Source organism: Phasianus colchicus, chromosome 2 (assembly GCF_987193195.1).
Source record: "Phasianus colchicus chromosome 2, bPhaCol1.hap1.1, whole genome shotgun sequence".
Lineage (NCBI taxonomy): Eukaryota > Metazoa > Chordata > Aves > Galliformes > Phasianidae > Phasianus > Phasianus colchicus.
The window spans coordinates 19,618,411-19,640,515 of record NC_143437.1 but is presented as its reverse complement, the minus strand read 5'-3'; the positions used below and the strand labels follow the sequence as shown (position 1 = coordinate 19,640,515).

The 22,105-nt window shown below is 34.4% G+C and overlaps 1 protein-coding gene across 3 annotated transcripts in view; it reads right to left on the bottom strand.

Annotated features, from left to right (window-relative positions):
* Positions 1-22,105, bottom strand: part of GPATCH2 (G-patch domain containing 2) — a 106,338-nt gene that overhangs the window by 69,569 nt on the left and 14,664 nt on the right. For all 3 annotated transcript variants that reach the window (XM_090135025.1, XM_031595860.2, XM_090135024.1), the window contains exons 4-5: positions 17,773-17,955; positions 16,693-16,772 (exon numbers count right to left, since the gene is read on the bottom strand). In XM_090135025.1, the coding sequence (XP_089991151.1) occupies positions 16,693-16,772; positions 17,773-17,955 (263 nt within the window). The remainder of the gene's footprint in view (positions 1-16,692; positions 16,773-17,772; positions 17,956-22,105) is intronic.

The window sequence follows — 22,105 nt, the reverse complement described above, 5'->3', positions numbered from 1 at the left end:
ACACAGTCAAAAAAAAAAAAGCACAGAACTAAAATTTTACTCAAGAACACTTACAGTACATTTGGTCATTTTGAGAATTCATAATTATTTTATCATCTTTAAGCTTAAGATTTGTAAAGCTCATTTCAAGTTTTTTTAGGTGTTAAACCACCACCAAAAATAAATACATAAATTTAAATGCTGACTTAAGAAGAATTGCCTTTTAACTAAATTAACTAAATTTGTTTAGAGTTTAAAGCACAGAAAGCTTAAGTTGTGTCATATTCAAATTGCCTGAACTTTGTATTAATTCACAGTGCAATTGTCTGCATTGTCAGCAGACATTTCAAATATCTGTAACAGAGATTGAGAATAAAGGGCAAAAGAACAAGAAATACACAAACAGGTAACATAGAAAATATAAACTTAAACCAATCCACTAAATGTAATCCGCCTTGCCACATCTCTTTTAACTTACTGGAAAAGTTGCTCTACTTAATATTGACAAAGAGATGTATAAATCAATACATTTGGAACAAGTGATATATTTTAATTTAAAAGTGCTCAAACTGCAGATGCTCTTAGCACATACAAATAAGAGTTTTCTTCTTGTGTATTCCTGACAAGATAAAATAGTTTAACACTTAGGCGCAAGCAAGGAACAACATAAAAAAAAAAACCTTTTGAAATAAAAACAGTACTAAAAATAAAAACACATTGAAATGAACTCTATTTAGTATTAGTCTATTTACCTAATGAAGTTTTTTTTTTTTTTAAAAAAAAAAAACAACCACCATCCACACTGCATACAAAAAGAAAAAGATTGAAATGCTCAATGTTTGTTTCGCACTCTGGTCCAACTACTTGCTATTGCCAAGAAGTTCAAACTCAGGCAACTATCAGTAAAATGGATATCAGAAAAAGAAGAGGAAAACTAGCTCTCAAAGTCCCAAGGGTAAATAAACATTCCCCACTTGCTTCTACTAATGCACATATTCTTTCTTTGCTACTTCAAAACCACTGTTAGCTTTCCTAGTTTTGCAGTCTTAGGTGTATTAATTGCACTAAACTTTTACTGAAAGAGTACAAATTTAAAATCCGTTCTCAATTTCACAAATGAATACGGACATAAAATCATAGATGCCACACACACAAAAAAAGATATATATAAAATTTTACCCATAATATGTTTTTAAAAAGTCTCTTTTCTGTCAGTACAAGGCACTCAGCAAATTCAAAAACAAAAAGTTGGTATGAAACTATTAATAAAAGGGAGAGTGGGAGATTCTTTAACAATGTACCTAAACATTAATTATTTGAGAAGCAGCAGCAGGCAAGCTGGGACAAACTCAAAAGGATCTCAAGTTAGGGAAGTTTTAACTAACATATTCTGTGAAGTTACTTTTTGCAATTCTCAATTTGTATTCATCACTGACTGACTGAAGGATACAGAGAGATAATTCATTCTTAAAGAAAATCTTTAGAATATACTTCACCAATGAAATTACTAGTCCTAAGTTTATAAAGTTGTAATTGTTTATAAGGTAAGCAATTAAAAAGTGATATGTAAGGGTGATATAAAGAGAAATATTTTTCTTAGCAACACTATTGCTCTTTTTGCTACTCCCTGGCATATAATCAAAGTTTCTGCTGTTTCTGCAAATGAATTCATCAAGTTTATAGTAATTTGAAATTTGAGCTACAATTTTGATCATAACAAATTACTGTTAATAAGGTCAACTGTTCATTCACCATGATGCTATGCTAAATTTGCAATGAATGGTAGAGACTAATTATAATTTTACTTGTAAGTACTGCAATAGACCATTTGAACTGAGAGATTGGATTAAATAACTCAAAATGGAATCCTGCAGTTGGGTTCTTAGGAAGAGCGAGAAGACATTCCTCTTTGTACTTTCTTTTCATTTCCAATATGCAGAGAGCATAAATGTTTTCATTTCTAACAGCTAAGCTGTATTTAAAGCTACCATCAAAACACAAACTCAGAAATTAATTGTAGTGGGGTCCTATTTGGTAGGTTCTGGCTAATGCATTGCCAAGCAGGGGTTGCTGCTGCTTTTCATCTTTGCTGTTGCTACTCTTTAATGGCAAAGCATACTCAGCTTTACATCAGGCTTAAAGTGATATATACATTTATAAAAACTGAAGTGAAATTATGTGAGAAGCCATAGTACTTTATTAGAAATGTAGGTGATACTGATATGATGGTACAAAGCATCAGACTTCTGGAAATGAAAGCCTCAAACATTAAGATTTGACCAGGCTAATTTATACTGTTTCACAAGGTAAGTATTTCTATTTTAATTGTTTCTAATAAATACGAAGATATTTAATAAAAATCTTAAAACAGTTTGAATCTGTTTCTAGCAACAGAATATCATCTGAATAATATCAGCAAGAACAATCTTCTTTTCATCATACACCCATTTTAAAATTACTTTATTTAATAAATATGCATCTTTCTGCCACATGCTTTACATCAAACATCTTTCCTTGCTCTTCTTAAAGCCCATGCACTATAAACCCTATTCTGCGTCACCGATTTTAAATTTCATCTATAAAAGTCATTTTACATATATCACAAATAACAATACATGCCCCAGTTTGAATATTAAAGCTGTAATTCAATTTCAAGGTTCTTCTGACAGTATTCCAGAATCACTGTTTTTTTTTTTTATTATTCCCTCCAAGATGCAACCTGAATCCTTTTCAGTACATTCACAAACTACTACAGATCAAGAGCTTAGAAGTGGATGCATTTAATCAAAAACTAAATTAGGCTTTATTGCTATACATTCAATCAGAACTGAGAAGTTGGTGATATATTATGATGATTACAGAAATCAACAAACACAAATAATTATATGTTGATAATCCATAGCCCCCCTCCCCTGTGACTCAATATGTATTCTTTCATTCTTATTAAATGGAAGTGAAGGTATTACCAGCTATTAGAGAGAGGTGAAAACCCACATAAATGGAAACTCAGATTTACAGAGTCTAAACTCCATCCAAGTCTCTGTTCTTCAGAATTTGTTAAATCTAAGAGCTCAGAAATACTAAACTAATTGAAAATACCAAGCTAGGACTGGATGAAATGATTGGAATTTAGTCTCTGTGAATTGAGATTGCTGAACCAAAGACAACAGTTCCTTCCTCTGTAAAGTATGAGATTATATTTTACATCATTATCAAAGCAGGGATCATATTAATATGATTACATCAGGTATAGTGAACGTAGTTACTAAAATCGTAGTTTTCTACATTACAGTGAAATATTAGCTTCTAGAGAAGTTAACCACTGTGTTACGTGTATTTATTTCTCCTTGCTAAGAAGTAAGCTGGTCCCATAGAATTAATTTGGACTACTTTCTTAAAATACGGTTGGCATTAATAAGCTATATACATATGGATATCCAGGCACAAAGGGGAACATTTTTTGCCATGCCTACGTACTCAAGTTTTTAGTCCTAAATTTCCTTTTACCAAAGCAAATTATTTGCATAAGTAACCTTAGAGATAGAGAAATGAAAAAATAACACCTCTGAAAATAACTTTTCCCTGCACTCTATTCTCCTCAAGTTTCTCGTCATACTGCTGTAAACATCTACATATCCAAACGCAGCCAAAGCTATTTATCTTGCATCGGGCATAGGTAGCAGGGTTTTAACAGAGAAAGAAGCTGCAGGTGAGACCTGTGTAGGACATGGCAAGGGACTGCTCTCTGGCACCTGGTATTAATTGGCTTGACAACAGACCCATCATGCAGATGGAGTTAGAGGTGTTCCCATTAGCTCTACAACATGCTTAAGAACAGAGGAGACAAGAGATGATAGCAGGACAGGAATAGTACATGACAAAGAGCAAGTGACAACAAGATAAGGAGCAAGGCAGAAGACATAAAAGAGAAGGAGAGCTGTTGAAGCAAATAAGCCACCTGAGCAAGGACTGAAAAGGAGACTGAGAGGGAGGTATGACCCCAAAGATCCATGGCTGGTGAAGGAACCCATGCAAGAGCAATCCAGTTCTGGATTACCACTTTGAGTGCTTGGAATTTTCCTGCCTTCCCCAAATTGTTCTTCAGAGAAGAATTCTTAAGCACAAAGGTGCTGCAGTTCAAAGAAACAATAGTAAGCAATTCTGTTTTGTCAGGCCACACAAAATGTGGTTGATACTAAGCAACACTGTGCACGTGAATCCAAAGGAGTCATCTATACAAAGCACACAGACTTTCAAAGTTGTAGAATTACTTACAAACCTACACGAGAGCCACCAACTTCCTCAGAATGTTCAAACTTAAAAGATGTGAGTTAAGGAACGTGTGTAAAGCTTTGAAAAAGTCTGCTCTGAAAGAATTTGTCAGGCATTTTGCCAAGAAATAGATCATTAATGGTTTCACTGATCTCCCCTTGGAGAGGGGGCTGCCAAGACAAATCCTCTTAGCTATACTGGAAAGGTTAAGTGAGGTCAAAAAGTCCCACCTCTCCCCAGCTGTGGGCACTTCATCAGTTTGATAATTTTGATAAAGAAATAAATGAATGCTTTAGGTGTTTATGTTTAATTAGTCTGATGCCAGCAGAGTTTCTTATAACTGGTATTATACTTCGGCTTGTGTCTGCTTTGATTAGCTCTCTTAACAGCCGACCAGCTCTGTCATCCTACTGGAATAATCTATTTTGTGCAAGTCAATGCCATTTGAGACCTCTGGGCTACGTGTACACTGACAGCATGGCTGGCCACTTACAGCTCCTCCAGCAAGGCAGAGTAAAATAAAGGGAATGCCAGATGTACCTGAATCTCCAGGCAGTTTTATTTCTTCCTTTAGGTTAAGGTAGACAAAGAGAGTATGTCTATCTTCTTTTGAAGGCATAAGAAATAGTAACTGCAGTTAGGAACACGCTTTGAAAGCCACAGACAGCATAGTGGACAATGCCTCAAGGATAATATTTTCCTTCTACGGCAAACTATTTAAACATCAACCTCTTCCCTAAACACTTTTATGCAGGGGAGGCAATGTTACCCTTCTTTCAAGAATAGTACTTCCACAGTAGATCATCATAGCAACTGAAAGCTGAATGAAAATAAACATTTACTATCATAGCAAAATAGCCACAATGAACACCAAGAGCTATTAATTCAAATACTTTCTTCACAGATTAATGTGCCATTTCAACTATTTTGAAGCTTCATTTCTTTACCTTCTTTACTGCACAACACTAACTGGAACACAACAACACTAACTGGAAGACTACCATCCTCTCTCAAAGAATCAGTAACAAGCAGTACATGATCAATTGTATGCGATAGTCTTAGCTTTTACTGAAATAGTAGCAAAATAATTGATGAAATAAATATATATATATTTTTATCATCACTACATGGTAAGCTGGCAGACTTTGCATGCAAAGGATGCAATCTAACCTAATACAGTACATTTGTGCCTTTTAACTTGGGTTAACCTTTCCAACCTTAACTATTCTATGCTTCTATGTACAAATCACACTTTCCAGAAGAAGCTAAATCATTTGCCTGACCAAAACTTAAAAAAAAAAAAACAAAAAAAAACCAACCAACCTAAACATTTTAGAAAGCATCTCTCCAGCTCGTAACATCTAAAGGAAGGAGAAGAATATAATGGAACATCTGAACTATCACTGGAATTTGCTACTAAAGGTTTTTATTGACTTATGTTTTATCATTTCATGTTAGCATTGCGTACACGTATTTCAATGTTATTTTGGAGGAAATCACGATCACATACACATAACTGAGAAGTTACAAGAAATTTCTTCCATGCAAGATATGCATCTTCTGAAATAAAAAGAAAAAAAAGACTGCTGGAAAACAGTAAGATCTGAACAAAAAAAATCTTGAGAATATACTGAATTTGAAATAATGAATTTAAAGATGTTTAAATTATAATCATGTTTTTCTAGTATCACAATTATTGGATCTCACAGTTCATCTCTAGCTCTGCATTGGCATACTCTATTAAATATTTATTTTACCAACTACATTTAGTGATGCTTTGTTAGTTTACTTCCATTTGGCGCTTTTTCCAAGCACGTGACAATTACTCTTTTTGCATGTGCATTATAAGGCTGCTGCTAACCAATGCTGCCTTCAAAAAGTAGTTTTAATTACCAGTACTAGTTAGGTGATCTCCACCACCCCATGGCAGTGAAAAATACATATTTAAAGCATTCAGAACCAACACCATATTTAAAACAGTTTGCTAAAGGGAAAACCAAGCTCACAATTCTATGGTAGTTTCTACAGAGTACGTAACTTTGAATAAGAGTCCTAAGGAGACTCTGTATTCATATAGATTCGCATAATAGCTAGAAACTCATCCTTTCCGGAATCATAAATTGAAAGTTTCAGTTGTTTTCAGTATTTTTGTAACATGCATCTTATAACAAGAAATAGATTAACTGGATAGTATCAATTTTGACATTTTCAAAAAGTAATACCTAACCAACCTGCTCTTAAAGAGCTTTCTAAATAGATACATTATGACATACAAATACTGTTGTAAATACTTTTTGTATCAGATTTATGTTTGTATATGATTCAACTGCACTAAGGTAAGGTCTAACAAACATATAACAGAATGGCATTCCCACAGAAATATAAAAAATTAACTTTAGAGGCATTAACATATTGACACTATTTTTAGATGAGTAGCTAAGACCTGTAATTAAAGACTGATCTTTGCCTAAGAAAACATCTGTTTTCTTCACTGAGCAATTAGTAAAATTAATGAATTCCAATTCATCCACACAAATGATTTTTTTTTTTTCTTAAAACAACTTTGGAATCAATCACTTCAAAATCCAAGATGCTTTCACCTAAGCAAATTTACCAAAAAATGATGCTAAAGATCAAGTTCAAATTATCAATGTCATCTTCCCGCACGTACACTTGAAACACTTCCTTGCCCTCTCCTCACTTTCTGCCAGCATTTATATTACAAAACAAAACAAACTTGTACATTAGGTAACTTGATGTGCCTACATACTATATCAAGCTTATTTGATGTGCCTACATATTAGGTCAAGCTTCTTATATGAAATCCTTGACAGAAAAGTAAAAGATCACACTACTTTACTGAATGAGAACAGGAAATATGTCTGTTAGAAGATTTAGAAAAAAACTAAGACTATTCCTCTCTGACACATTTTATTAGATAGAGAGCAGGAAACTGCTGAACAGTGAACACAATTGCACTGATAAGATTAGCAGATCAATCATTAGGAAAAGCAAAAAGAAGTTTCTTTTGAAATATTTTCTTCTTAAAAAAAGAAATAATATATATATATATATATTTTTTTTAAGAACATTTTTAAGAACAAGATGACCGTACCTTCAGAGGTTAATACTGGATAATTACAGAAACAATGCAGAATGCTTTAATTATTTCCAGAAGTATTATTGTGTTACTGCTATAAAGAGACAACAAAAGGAGGCTTATATCACACTCTGCATGGTTACAGTTGGCTTTTAATTCCAAGGTAGCAATTCTGATCATCTGTACTAAAAATCTTAGGCTAAATCTTATGCATCTGTTCATCTGATACAATTCTTTCTGCCCTCCTCTTTGAAACAGGGAGAAGCACAGGAGAAAAGCAGCGAACAATCTCCTAAGTACTTGTTTTATGAATCTGGCCCTCAGTCAAGAAGTTGCAGTGAAAAAGTCTTTTAATCACCTTCTGATCAGAATTTACTGGATTGTAAGTTCAAGGGTATTAAAATGTGCAAAGGAGACTATGAAAAAAAGGCTAGGTTATAGATTTTAACTTCTTAACTAGAAAATTGACTCAAAATAGATTTTCTAATTTACAATGAATCAAAAGAAAAAACATTAGACCATAGCAAAAGTGGCACAAATGTATCAAAAAGCAAATGAATAAACATTTGAAAAGATTTATTATTAGAAATTGTAATAAATTTTGGGAAGATGAATCGATTTTAGTTAAAAGGTATAACTGACAATTTATTGGGCGGGAAGATGCATTATTTTCCAATTGTTATCCACCTACAGTAAAACTGATTTGTGTCCTATTGTATTTTATGGAAAAGGAGAGAGCAACTTTCAGTGATTTAGATTAAATGTATTAATCATAACCAGGCACTGTGAACTATATATCTACTATTAAAGAAGATTTTTGACATCTAATTCTGTAGCAATATTTTGGCTCTGTACCACTCTTCCTAAATCCAATTCCTGCTACAGTTGGCAGATTTCTCCCTTTTAATTTTATGAGGCTTAAAGTAGCATTTAACCACCCATGCGGTAAATAATGCAGGATTAGAAATATTTAGTGTTTTGTTTCCCTTTGAAGAGTACTAATCCATCAACCTCCAAATATTTTTAGAACATTTTCCACATTCTAGTAATATTTAATACAAGATTCAGTAAAACACTATGCAAATGAAGTTGAATTTGCCTTCCTACAAGAAAAAAATCACATTAAAGCTTTAAGAAAATATGCATATACGTCACTGATATAAGGGAATTAACTTAATAAAGATACCAGTTTGTGTACAAAGAAAGCTCTAATGAAACCTTCACAATTTATAAGTATTATACATGCTGTGTCTATTACATGCTTTTTTGACAATCTGGCAAAATGCAGATAGGCATACTGTTCTTCTGAGCAAGAGATAACAATAAGTTTTAAAATATTTATGACCAACTAACAATGAAATAGTAGCTTTTCAGAAAGTTCAGCAGTCCTTTTTTTTTTTTTTTTTCCCATCTTTTGCTTACATGCTATATTCCAGTGCATAGGAAAGGGAAAGCTGCCTTATGGTAACTTTCAACAGGCAACGCTCTTATTCTAGGGACTGTAAATTGTCTTAAATTGCCTTAGATTTACATCAGTGATTAGATCCCAGATTTACAAAGAAGAAAAGACAGAAGTTCAACAACAAAATGTCAATCACTGTATGCATGCATTTTCAAAAAGTAACAGTACGGAACAAGAAAAGAAAAAGATTTCCTTTCTTCAGTTGGACTCTATTTTACAGAGACAAAAAAAAAAAAAAACAAATTACAGTAAATCCACTATATATATATATATATTAAGGTCTTTGCATACTAAGTCTTCTAGAACTCAGCAATGCAACAGGAGTGCATCAAAGGAGAAAGGAAAATGGGATAGATTTTGTCTAATACTCAATAAAGAATTTTACATGTGTTTAAAAATATACATTTAAAACAAGACAGTTAAAACAGTTTGCTCATCAGCTGGCAGTAAATATGACCACATAAATAAGACAATTTTTAGTTCTTAGAACTGAGGATAAATTTACTTCCTGACATTTAAAACTACTATCTGCAGGACTGCTAAGTTGAAGTTGAGAAACAACAAAATACAAAAGTTATTTTCATACTTAAGTATGCAGGTGTTAAAAGCATCTGTCAAATTAGGCACTGCAGTTAATACAGAGAAAACAAAAGAAATTTGAATTTGCTAAATGAAATTGCAAGGGACTGACAGGAACATATTTTCAGTAGTTATCAGAAGTAAAATGGATAAAGCGATCAGTTGTAATGGTTTACAGTCATCTCTTAATTCACTTAGAAATAAACTTTAAAAAAGCAACAACAGAATACAATACAGCTACTGTGCCCTAAGCAAAGGGACAGTAACTAAACTGCAAGGACCAATAATTATTGAACCACTCCAATTCATCTGGATGTAACATATGCCAGCAACCCTTTTTATTGTCCTGGTAATATACCTAATCCAGTTTACTGCTTATATATTCAAGACCTGCTCCAAAAATATTGACTCCTATTTTTATCTTACAATATTGGTCCACAATGTCATAGGTGTGAAGGTTGAACCTTCCCATCAATATTCCCTTATATGCTGTTGTATGACAGCCAGCAGAAGAGGAGCAGTCCAACAAAAAGGTATCTCACGCAAAAGAATATACGAAGCAAAAGTGCATCACTGAATTCTTCCATACAAGAAGAAACGGCATCTACAACATTCATTGATGCTTGCTGAATGTTTACAGAAACTAAAGCTCTTCTTTCTGAAGATCTTAGAAAAACATACAAAATAAATCCTACAGCTCCTTTTCTAAAGAAAAGGATCCATTCTGCCTTCTGATACATGTATACTTGCTGTAAAAACAAGACACTTACTGTAAACATCATGAGATAGCAAGTACCAGCAGTCAGTTCCAAGAAATTTATAGCTTTACTTCCTCTTTGAAACCATGCTCAGATATACCCATTTGATTTTCTTATTTCAAGAAATGAAATGGTAGCAAACATTTTGCAGACCATTCTCAAAATGTCAAAATTTTATGTTACATTCTCGTTAGGCTTTTTAATTCTAGAATTAAACATTTCTTTGCAAAATTAGAAAGAATGCCAGAACTATCCCTAACAACAATCCATTCATCTTCTAGTTTCTAGACTGGAGAGAATTCAGTGAAGTCACACCTACCAGAACCGTGGTTGTCTCCTCTTCTCCATCGTTATTTTTTTTTTAACAGGTTATGCAAAATTTTCCTTACAACTGACTAACTAGAGCCACGGTAACAGAACAATGGTAGAGAAATACCTCTTCACTTCTGCATTTTATCTCGCTTTACAAAAGCAATGAAATGACATTCCTGGGTGATTCAATTCCAGTACAATGCATCACGTGTTTGCTGCTTTATTTTTCAGACTGTATTTTGAAGATATTTGATATGAAAAATTGCTGGAGAGGATTTGAGAGATACAGTATAAAAGGCCTGTCATTGTGACATTTGCTCTGTTGTAAAACAAAGTACAAGAAAACTATCTAGAAAACTATCATTTTAGTGGTTGGGTTAAGGTGAATTACAAAGAATTGTGCTCAGACATTTAAAAAATAAGCAGCACATTTGGCATTTTTAAGACCAGTGCAGGAGGGAAACTTTCACAAAAGTGGGGTGCCATTTTCAACACTGTACTGCAAGTGAGAGTCCAAGAAAAAGGATTAAGTCAGTACATATACGTTAGTTAGACAGAAGCTAATCTTTGATATTTAAAGCATGCTCTGATTTTCATAGCAAGTGAAAAACACCACCACTGTAAGCTCTTCACTGTATAAACAAAATATCTGTTTCAGTAGTTGTACTGAAGAAATAACTTCATTTGTTGGTAAAGGAAAAATGTTACCTCAATAAACTGTTGATTGCATGACATGTTAGAAATACTCTTTACCTTTGTAGGATCAGAGAGTTTAAGAATGAAACTAAAACAAGTTTCAAAGCTACCTATACTTTAATTAACAGTATAAATGATATTCCATAACACTTTTCATGTATTATCCTTTCATTATGAGTTATAATCACACTTTATTTTTCAACTCATTGCAAAATCATAGTTCAATCACAGGCTGAGATAAAACAAAAGAAGTGAAGTGCTGGAAATTTTAGACATACAAAGAACATATGAACAGCATTAGTAGTAAAGGCAAGAAAGACAACTGTTAAGGAACACGCAAGAAAGACAACTGTTAAGGAACTTTTTTTTTTTTTTTTTTTTGAAGAGTTTGTCTTTCAAGGACTGTTGGAACAAACCATTACAGTTACTTGTATTTTTACTTTTCAACTAGAGATTTTTGAATTTTCTAAATATCTGCTTCTGTAGTGATGCAGGAAGAGATAAGGAAGAAGCAGTAGCTAGGCTACCAGTTGCTTCAGCTCCTTCTTACTTATGAAGCCTTAGAAGATTGATTCTAAGTATCAAGGATTGCTTATAGTTAAAGATTAATAAGTACACTTTTGCCACACATGTTGAGAAATCCGATTATTGATTTATTAAAAAAGTCATTCAAACTCACAGTCTGAAGGAAATCTAAGAATAGATGCAAAGAAACAGATGCTCACCATCATGAGTTAGTGCCCTTTGAACTACTGCAAACTAGCTGAGGATTTCTGTTTATCTTAATGCACGCTTAAGCAACAGAAATAACAACAAAACTGACTATCCATTGTTTGGTTGAAATCTATATGTTTGGTATTTGAAATGTTTGTAATTCCTTTTTGGCTAATGACCTACAGCTTTGAAGGAGATAAGAGCTGAGCTACAGCACAGCATTCATGAAGAGGCTTCTGACTAATCCTGTAAAAACAATGCTCAGTTCCCTCTTTAAGGAAGGAATCTGTAAAAAAAAAAATTTGTCATATAATACCACTTCACTCAATTTTCAAAATAATATGTCTTGAAAAAGCACCTGAATACATCTGTTTCATCAATTAGCGGATACCTAGAAATTGAATTTCTTATCTTGAAAGCAGGAAGAATTCCCCATACATCTTCTCATCAAATTAATATGGTAGTAGTTACCTGATTCTGTATGTGAGGCATGTGTGTGAGAGAGAAACAAAGTTGCAGGATTTGACAGAAAAGTCCAAAAACCAGACCTTGGATAACAGGTCTACAGATGATAGCTTTCACTCCTTACACGATTTTTGAATAACTGCAACTACATTTAGTTAAGCTCAATAGTACAACTGTGCTAGGAGAAAAAAAAAATCCCATCCCTAAGAACAAGACTCAAAAAGAGATTTTCTTATGAATCATGAAAATCAAAACTCATAATAAGTTAACAGATAGAAAAATTTGTCCAGTTGAGAGAAAGCATCATTTTTTATTGATTATGCTTTTTACACTGTAACCCAGAGAAATCAGTTCCCAGGTTTTTCCCTAGTTAAGGAACCAAAGCTGCAAAAAGAAACATGTAAGAGACCTTAGACAAAGCCCTGCAGCATCTTTGCCCATTTTTGGTAAAGAAACTGTGTAAACTAGATCGTATACAACTGCAGAATTCATGCAAACAACTTCACACAATATATGTTTGTTAAGAGTTCATTAAATATTGGTATGGTATAAAAGTACTCTTACCACTGTACAGGAACAGTTGAATCACAGTCTGAACCACTGACTGAGCACCCTGGGAAAGGACTAGGTCAGCCCTGGTAGCACAGGTGAAGGCAATTCAGCTGTGTGCCCGGAAGGAGTAGAGCCTGGCTCCACCTCTCCTAGAACCCATTTAAGGGCTGACTGCCACAGGGGAAGGATCTCTGATTGGAGATCCATCTCTTGTGGAGTTTTTCCCTGCAAGCCTAGATCTTCAGAGACAAGAGAGCGTTCTTTGCATTTGTCCTTTTTTCCATTTCACTCTTGTATCACCTCCCCATTACACTAATCTTTCCAACTGTAACAACCATGTTTCTGACTAGAACTACAAAACTGCTACAAGAAATATGACGCAGGCAGGATAAATTACACAAGTAACACTTTTCCTATTTCTTTTCAAAGAAAGTTCTGTTAAAAATGAGGCTGCCATAATGCAAAGCAATGGAAACATGAAATCTCAGCATTATAATTGCATGCCAAAATATATACTTGATAAATTATTTAATTTATGGATTCCGTTAAGGATTGTACCTTTCTTGGATAAGTAGAATGAACAATCCAAGGGATAAGTATTTGTAATGAACACATATATACTATAAGTTTTTGTGCTCATGTTTTTACCTACCTGCTACCTACTTACTCAACCTGCACATTAGATTAAGTAGAGATTTCTACAGTATTTTTCATGTTTACACTCTTTTGTGTTTTACTTCTGATGTTTGTGCAGTGTTGCACAATTATTAAAAAAGTGTTTTGATTCAAAAGCAGTAAACTGATGATAGAAAGTCTCATGAGTTTGCTTAAACAACTAGTCATTGAATGAAATGCAGGAAGAATATCTGGACAGAATCTGAGCATCAGATGTAGATACTTCACATTAAAGATCACTAACTGGCCTGCAAAGAGGTAATTTCCCCTGGCTCTCCATTTCTGCTACTTCTAGAAACAAAGGTGAGAAAATTACTTAAATTGGCACCTTCCTTGGGATATAGCAAATAATCATGCAGACATTTAGACTGATGTTTCTCTCATAGCATCCAAACAGTTGAGCATCCAAACTCTCCTAGAGGGTGATGATCTATCAAGGTATTACCTTACCTCTGCATTTTGCATTCTCAAAACCAGTAATCTTTTCAAGTTGCTAGATGCACAAACCTTTAACTAAATCATGCAAAAAAAAAAAGAAGTTCTAAACACATACTGCCTTACAAAGCACTAATTCTATGCTCACATTCCACAGATACAGACAACACATCTTTAGAGGGAATATATACTGTGTACTTCAGGAAACATATCTTAGCAGGAAAATACACTTTTTTCTGTGTCTCCCTTAAAGTCTGTGTAAAAGGGATAGAGACATGAGACTATAAAAAGAGACACCATTACAAAAAAATAAAATGAAAGAAGTCACATCACAACTCTGTTCAGTGAGTTGCGTACGCAGTGTTCTCTCCTCAGGATATCAATCTCTCTAAAAGCATTGCTGCTCATCTTCACTGTTACCATCTAATAGCAGTAATTACTTCTTGTTCTGTTTTATCACATGTCACAGGTATTAAATTGCTTTTTGCCACTGAAGTATCTAAAAAAGATTTTCTTTAAGCAGCTATCACTGCCTAAAAGGAAGTACATGAGTTCTTGCAAAGACAGATGCAGCAGATGTGCCCACAAACATAAATAGTTGCTAGGGAGGTCAGAAAACTCTGCATCTGAAGAGGCAACTGCACATCCATTCTCTATATGCTCTCCTGTCTAAACATAGTGGTTTAGAATGTACATTCACATGTCAACCTTGTTTCACAACTCTATGTAAATGATATATTTAATAACTGAAACTGAATTATCAGTCTTTAGTAGATCAGCTTTTGTATTTGTTATAAAACAGACTATGATACTATCTTTATACATGAGATATCATGACTGGAAGACAAAATGGGCTAAGGATAACCTAGAAAGCATAGAAGAAAATAAACATTAGGGGCTTTTATCATATATATACATTCACAGTATATCTTCAATTGAAACTTAATCACCTTTTTACAATTTAGAGGAAAAGGTGGTTTTTAGGGTAGTTAAGCCATGTATCATCAATACCATGAAGCTAACCTATCAGTTATAATAGCTCCTATAAAGTATCAGAGTGAAATTGCAATAAGCCTAGAAAATGGGCTACAAATCCTAGATATGCTCAAGCAAGCACTGAACCAAAAATAAAAATAGGTAGATAGGAAACGAAGAACTAGATAACATTCATCTCATTCATGACCACTAACAGCAGAGATCACAGGCCAAGGTTTTAAGGCATCTTATTCTGTTTCAAATGGCAATTATTGGATAGAGGTTTCAATGGCTATAAAAACCTTCTCTTTTTAAAAGTTACATTCCTAACAGTTCCTTCTTATTCTCTGCATGTGCAACGGAACTTACATTTCACAGAACTATCTTATTGTATTAAGGCAAATTAGGATTTGAAAACATTTACTGTTCTCAAGTAACAAAGAAAGTCAATGCTACAGTATTTACCAGTGAATAATAAACATATCCCCATATGATAGTCTTTCCCATCTCTCCTTGTCTTCCAATCGCTTTTCTGATAAGAAAGAAGTAGACTGCACTGCAGTAATTATATTTTAACATTTTAAGTTAAGAAGTGAACTTCTCCTCTTCATGACTACCTCCAAAGAAAAAAATTCTAAAAAACTCATTAGAATCCTAGCTTAGAAAAAAAGCTATTAGGAAATGCAGTTACCTACATTGTACATAAAAGCAAAGACAGCAAAATTTTATTCCTCCATTTATAAATATTACTCCTAGAGCTGGAGACACACACAAACACAAAAAAAAAAACAACAACAAAATTCCTATTTGTAGACATAGTTCAAGAACAGTCTCACTCCAAAGGAACATCTGATTCTATAAGAGGTGTGTCACTAATTTTTTTTCACATGCCTTTTTCCCTTAGCCAGTCAAACAGAAGAGATTATGAACAGATTTTCAATGCAAATTTTGGAAAGAAAAACAATAAAATTGAGTATTGTAACACTGTAATGCAAAGGGAAGCACAACAATAACAGTCAAGTTGCAAAGTCCTAGGCATCAGCAAGTGAGGACTTGCTCAAATGCAACAGTCATGAGCAGAGACACAAAGGAAAGAACCTGATCACCTTCAGAAGGTTTCAGGTACACAGCGATCTCCAGCAAGATACTCTTGCCTCTACTGCCAACCCTTAAAAGAAGGGGTTCCTGGCTCCATCTCTTCCAGTCAGTCAGGTGTGTTGTATGCACCTGAGCTCCCCTGGGTTGGCCCTGCCTTCCCACCAGGAGCTCAATCACTGGTTCAAGCCATGACTAAACATTTCTGCTACAACCACATACTCATTCTAGGACACCATCAGAATTAGAAAAAATTGAAATTAATTGGGTTTGATTTTCTTTTTAAGAGGAGAGAAACATATTTTCATATACACGTACTATATATACTGAAAAATGTGTTAATTATAAGAAAACCAAAATACCTTTTCCTACACAAAGCGCAAAATAAGCACTGAGGGACAATCTTGCATTGTTTTTGCCATTTTAGCACTCAGATATATTAAATTAAAATAGAACTGTAGTAGAGAGAGTCTAAAGCACAGAAACAGCAGTGACACTGAAGTCTTATCTTTCCATTACCTATTCACAACATTAGGAAACAAGAATGAGAGGAGTATGCTCTTACAAACAAAAAGGCAATAAGAATGGCTCGTAGAAATGTTAGTATCAATGAAAGGACCTACCAATGCATTTTGGTTTCCTGCAGCCTTTTTTGCGTTTCTTGCTGGCATTCCATGAAGATGACTAAACCTGCTCTGGAAACCTTCAAATAAAAAGTAGAGATTTGTTTAAGCATATTTCCTATACCATATAATGAAGAATATTTACCTTTATATAATAATCTATTGATTTACCTTTACTTAAACAAAAATACATTTAATATAGCCAGCGTACTAATAGGAAAAACAAGAACACAAGGGGAAGTGGTTAAAAAAGGCTAAGCTGTAATGAAAATGAAGTCTTCCTGTAGATGCCATCCTGGTTCTATGCTCAACTGGCTAAATAAGCGGAACATATATAAAACTACAGGAAACAGATTTTACATTGCTTACAATATCATTAGTACTAAAAAGCATTAAATCCTGTGAATATTCAGAGACCAAGACCACTGAAAAAACTGCAAGCATCAGGAAAATAAACCTCGTAAGAATTCAGTGAGTTCAATATGTAGATAAGGAGTCTGAAGATAATTTGACCACCGTTCACATGAAAGATCTATATCTGAATGTGAAAGAAGGTAAGGTAAGATAAAAGTGTGGCAGAAAAGTGAGGTCTGACAACTTCAGTCCTGAAAGAGTGGATCTATATGTAAAGGTATTAAGCTCTGGAATACTGTGGCCACTAGACAGAATGGATCCACTGTTGTTTAAAATATTTTAAAGTAAAAATTAAATAATACTCTTAGTAACAATCTCAATCCTTGCTCAAAGTGAACACTTAATTCTTTTTTACAAACAACACAGCCTGACCATAAAGCAAAGCAAATGGTCAAAGAACTCTAGTAAAGATTCACTTTAAGCAATACTTACTACTTCTCAATGCAAACATCAAGACAACAACAAAAAGGCTATGAAAATGAGCCAAGTTCTACATTGACTTTTGTAATTATTGACAGTTTTCTGATTATTTGTGAGATCTCAAAAGTGACATAATTCAAAAAACAAACTGGCATCTCCAGAACGTTCTCAATATTTAACATACTTTACAGACATCTTTCTATTGTACCCAAGTGATTCTACAGTTTGCATATGATTGTCACTTACCTCTCCTCCCTGAATGGGACATGAGGGGGAAAGTACCAGTTAAGATACTTTCAAAGACTGGGTCGGGCAATTCTCTGTCCAGTTCTGTAGAGCCTTCTTGATCCCACCAAGGAATGACTCCTGTAATTCCACATGCTCCACCAGATTCATTTTCATGAAACCAATCACTCTGCTCATCATCACCTGTGTAGGGACATACACCCAAGCCCCCCAAAAAACAGGGAGAAGGAGGAAGATAAAAATCAGATGTTATCATCCATAAACACTGACAGGACAATTCTTTCTTTTGCTTTATAGCTGTACAACAATTACTTGTGTATGGCAATTCTATTTGGAAAATGTTTCTCAGTAGCATGACAAGTGCTGCCATCAATGAAAGCACATAAAATGTAATGTTTTAAAACCAATTTACAATAGTGAAAAACAATAATAAACTAGTTAATCCTTTGGCAATAACTGCAGGGAAATCCATTTAAGTTACTGCACTTTACATATTAACAAAAAACAAGCTTTAATCTCCTGCAGGGAATTAAAAGGTATAAAACTGTGAAACTAGTTCTTTGCAGCTGATAATGGTATATAATTAGCTTAATTTCATGATTTGTATGGCTAGTAAGAGGGGAAAACAATCATGAACAGATGTGACTAAATGAAGTTAATCTGATTAAGTTCATTTAGAAATAAGTTTTGAAAAAGTTGATTTTAAATGAAAACTGACAATACCATGTGATTGAGCATTACACTGCATTATAGTACAAAGCTGGTCATTTTACTAACATTTACAGATGTAGTATTTAAATACATGGAGTCAAAGGCAAAAACGAGATGACTGAAAATCTGATCTTACATATGCCTCATATACAATACCAGCAATTAAAATAAATTGCTATGTTTGTCTTTAAAACATGTTCCTTTAAACTAGGTAGTTGACAGAATACCAGAAAATATCTTTAAAGACAAGAAAGAAAACTTGCCATATAGCCCAAAGTTAGATTTTAAAGGGTGTGCTATACTCTTCCATGAAGTAGCAAACTTTCTGGATATCTTTTTTCAATTTTTTTTTTATTAGGCATGATTATGAAAGACATAAGGCACAAAGACAAGATTTAAAACACAAATTTAAGAACAAAAAGCATTAGTGAAAAGACATTACCACTCCTTCCTATAATGGGAAAATACAAATAATGAGAATGTAAGTCTGGGGAAAAATAAAATTCAACATACTTTCTCCAAATAAGAAGATGTTGAATGGAAAAGAATACTTCTCCAAGCACAGAAGAAAATGCATGCAAATGATTGTCAGGACAAGCACGTCAAGAAAACAGAATAATTAAGTCCTTTACTGGTATCTTGCAGATGACCTGTGATCTTTTCATAGTTAATGATCTCTACAAGCAGTAAAATTAGTAAAGGCTATAGAAAAGAAGCTTTTAGATGCAGGAAGGGAAAAACAGAGACGGAAAGGGATTTACAGGACCAAATAGTAGTTACGTTTGAGGACTTTTCAGGCAGAATTCAGGTTATTCAGAGTATCTATTTGGATGACACCAAGCTGTGGGGTGTGGTCACACACCAGAGGAATGGGATGTCATCCGCAGGGACCTAGACAGGTTTGAGCAGTGGGTCCAGGTGAACAAATCCAAATACAAGATCTTGCACCTGCGTCAAAGCAACCCCTATTAGCAATACAAACTCGGAGATGAAAGGACTGAGCACAGCATTGCCGAAAAAGACCTGGGGGTACCAATGGATGGGAAACTGGACATGAGGCAGCTGTACCCTGGGCTGCATCAGAAGAAGCATGGCCAGCAGGTCAAGCGAGGTGATCCTGCCCCTCTTCTGTGCACTAGGAGGCCTCAACTGGAGTACTGCATCCAGGTGTGGAGTCCTCAGTACAGAAGAGGCATAGATTTGCGGGAGCACACCCAGAGGAGAGCCACAAAATGATCCATGCAATTGAACACCTCTCCCACAAGGACAGGCTGAGAGAGCTGAGGCTCTTCAGCCTGGAGAAAAGAAAGCTATGAGGTAACCTGAGGGTGGCCTTTCATTATTTAAAGGGGATCTTTAGGAAAGAACTGGACAGACTCTATAGCTATTCCAAACAATAGACTAATCTAAGTTTGGACTCCTTTGTTTATATTTTCCAAGTCTTCGTGCGAATAAATTTTGTTTGAATATTCTGTTGCAAGATGTGAGCTCTCGTTACTTCAATTAATTAAAAAAATAATACCAGTAACTCAAAGTAGTTTCCTTTCCTAGGAAATTAAGTAAGAATTTGACGTAGTCTTCTCAACTGGGCTCAGGGACAGAAGTTTATTAGAGCTATTCAAATTAATTCTGGAAGAAATAGCTGGAATTTAAGACTAGGTAGGTGGAATGCAGGATAAGACAAATAGCACCTATGGAAGGAAATCAGTGTCCTCATTACATGCCCTATATTTCCTCTGTGGGAAAAAATAACTTTCCTCTTTATGCAATAAGAATATTAGTACATTAAGAAAATACCAACAAAAACATCTTAATTGTACTATTACATATTTTCTTGCACCTCCTTTACTGGCAAGTTACCTCTTGCCAAAGATAGACTATAGGACTTCAGAGCTGAACCTTATAGGTTTTTCTGACATGACGAAAGAACCCAGGTATTCCTGCACAAAGAGCACATGCAAGCTGAAAAACAACTCTGAATCTTTTGACTATTTTCAATTGGATTATTGTCTTGAGATGGGCATAAGCCTATTACTGCTAGCCTGAGTGAGAGCACTCTCAGACATTTTGTTTACCTGCTGCCTCACCCTAAGAGATCTCCCTTTTCAAAAGGGCTCAGGGAAGACCCAGTCTGTTCAATGGATTTCAGACCTTGCACACACAGAATATAACACAGAGCTGGGAATGCAAACAAAGGCCTCCCAGTTCAAGAGCTGAGCAACCCAGCACTTTGACTTCATCTTACTGAAATGGTAGTTCTCAAATTCAAAGCAACATTTTTGCCTTCAAAATGTTTCAAAAGACGGACAACACTTCTTTTCTTAGGGCTGCTGAAGATCACCTCTATTTAACTCAAGACTAACTGTGTCTTGAAAGAATGTTATGTTCTAATGTAAAGTTAAAAACGTCTTTAGATCTCCAGAAACAGATCTAAGCCCATACACTCTCCTATCCACCTACTTAAAATAAAACACGCTTGCTTTTGACCAGGACCAACGCTTCAATAAATTACCTTGAAGCAATGTATGTTCAATCATAACAAAAATGCCAAATCAATTCTAAAATTTCAAGGCGCTTCAGTTCCTGGCTTAATGTTCTTAATATTTTAAAAAGCATCCCATACTCCAACACTTTCTCTAATATTCTCCAGTAACACCACATGACCTCTGCTTTGATTTCTACAGCTGCGATCCACAGACAACAGCTAGTATTTCAATTATTCTGTTCACATACAACAGCTTCATGTTTCTTCTGCACCTACAAAAACTACAAAATAGCCACAATAGCTCAAAAACTTTTGCACCTACACTGACTATTACACATACAATTTCTCTTATTACTGGGAAACAACACTGATAACTGCAACCAGAAGAAATGTTATGTGAGATTCAAATTAATTTATCAGTAAACAAAAAAGATGTACAAAATGAGTACTGGAATATTGAAGAGGGCACTGTAATTACTATATGTTTAATCACAAAATAACAATACAGCTAGATTTAAAAGTTTAGTCACAGCAGAACTTCAACACTTCCTGTCCTCTCCAATTTCAACTACTTATCACTATTAATGTAACTGTGCTTCCAATTTTCTGCAATCTTAGGGATATTTTCAGCGCTGCCCATCATGATCTACGAGACCTCAAGTCACATTTTTTTTACTTTTCCCAAGTGCACTAATAGATGTTGGTGAGCTGGGAATGCAAACATTTATTTTAAGATGTTGCTATTTGACTTGTTGCTATTCCTCTCTTGCCCCCTCTTTCCTCCAAAAAGCAGCATCATAACATTTAAATAGTGTTACAGTCTTCTTAATATAGTGTTGAAAGCTTAATTTGTAAAGAACCTTGAAATTTCAGGTGGTCCTACTAGCAAGGCCTATTGTGTTATACAACATATTGCAATATAAGGCTTGAACTACAAATGAGGCCAAGATGCTGATGCCCTGAATTGTACATTCTGGAGGAGGGACACTGGGAAGTCAGGAACTGGAATACAGCTTTTAAAAATGGACAACAAAAAAAAATCAGGTAGTTTTTAATGCTTTCATCTTGTCATTTTCCAGCTTTGTTTCTTTCACCTAGACTTCTACTTTGTTTTTAAATTAGATTTATTTTCTTGTT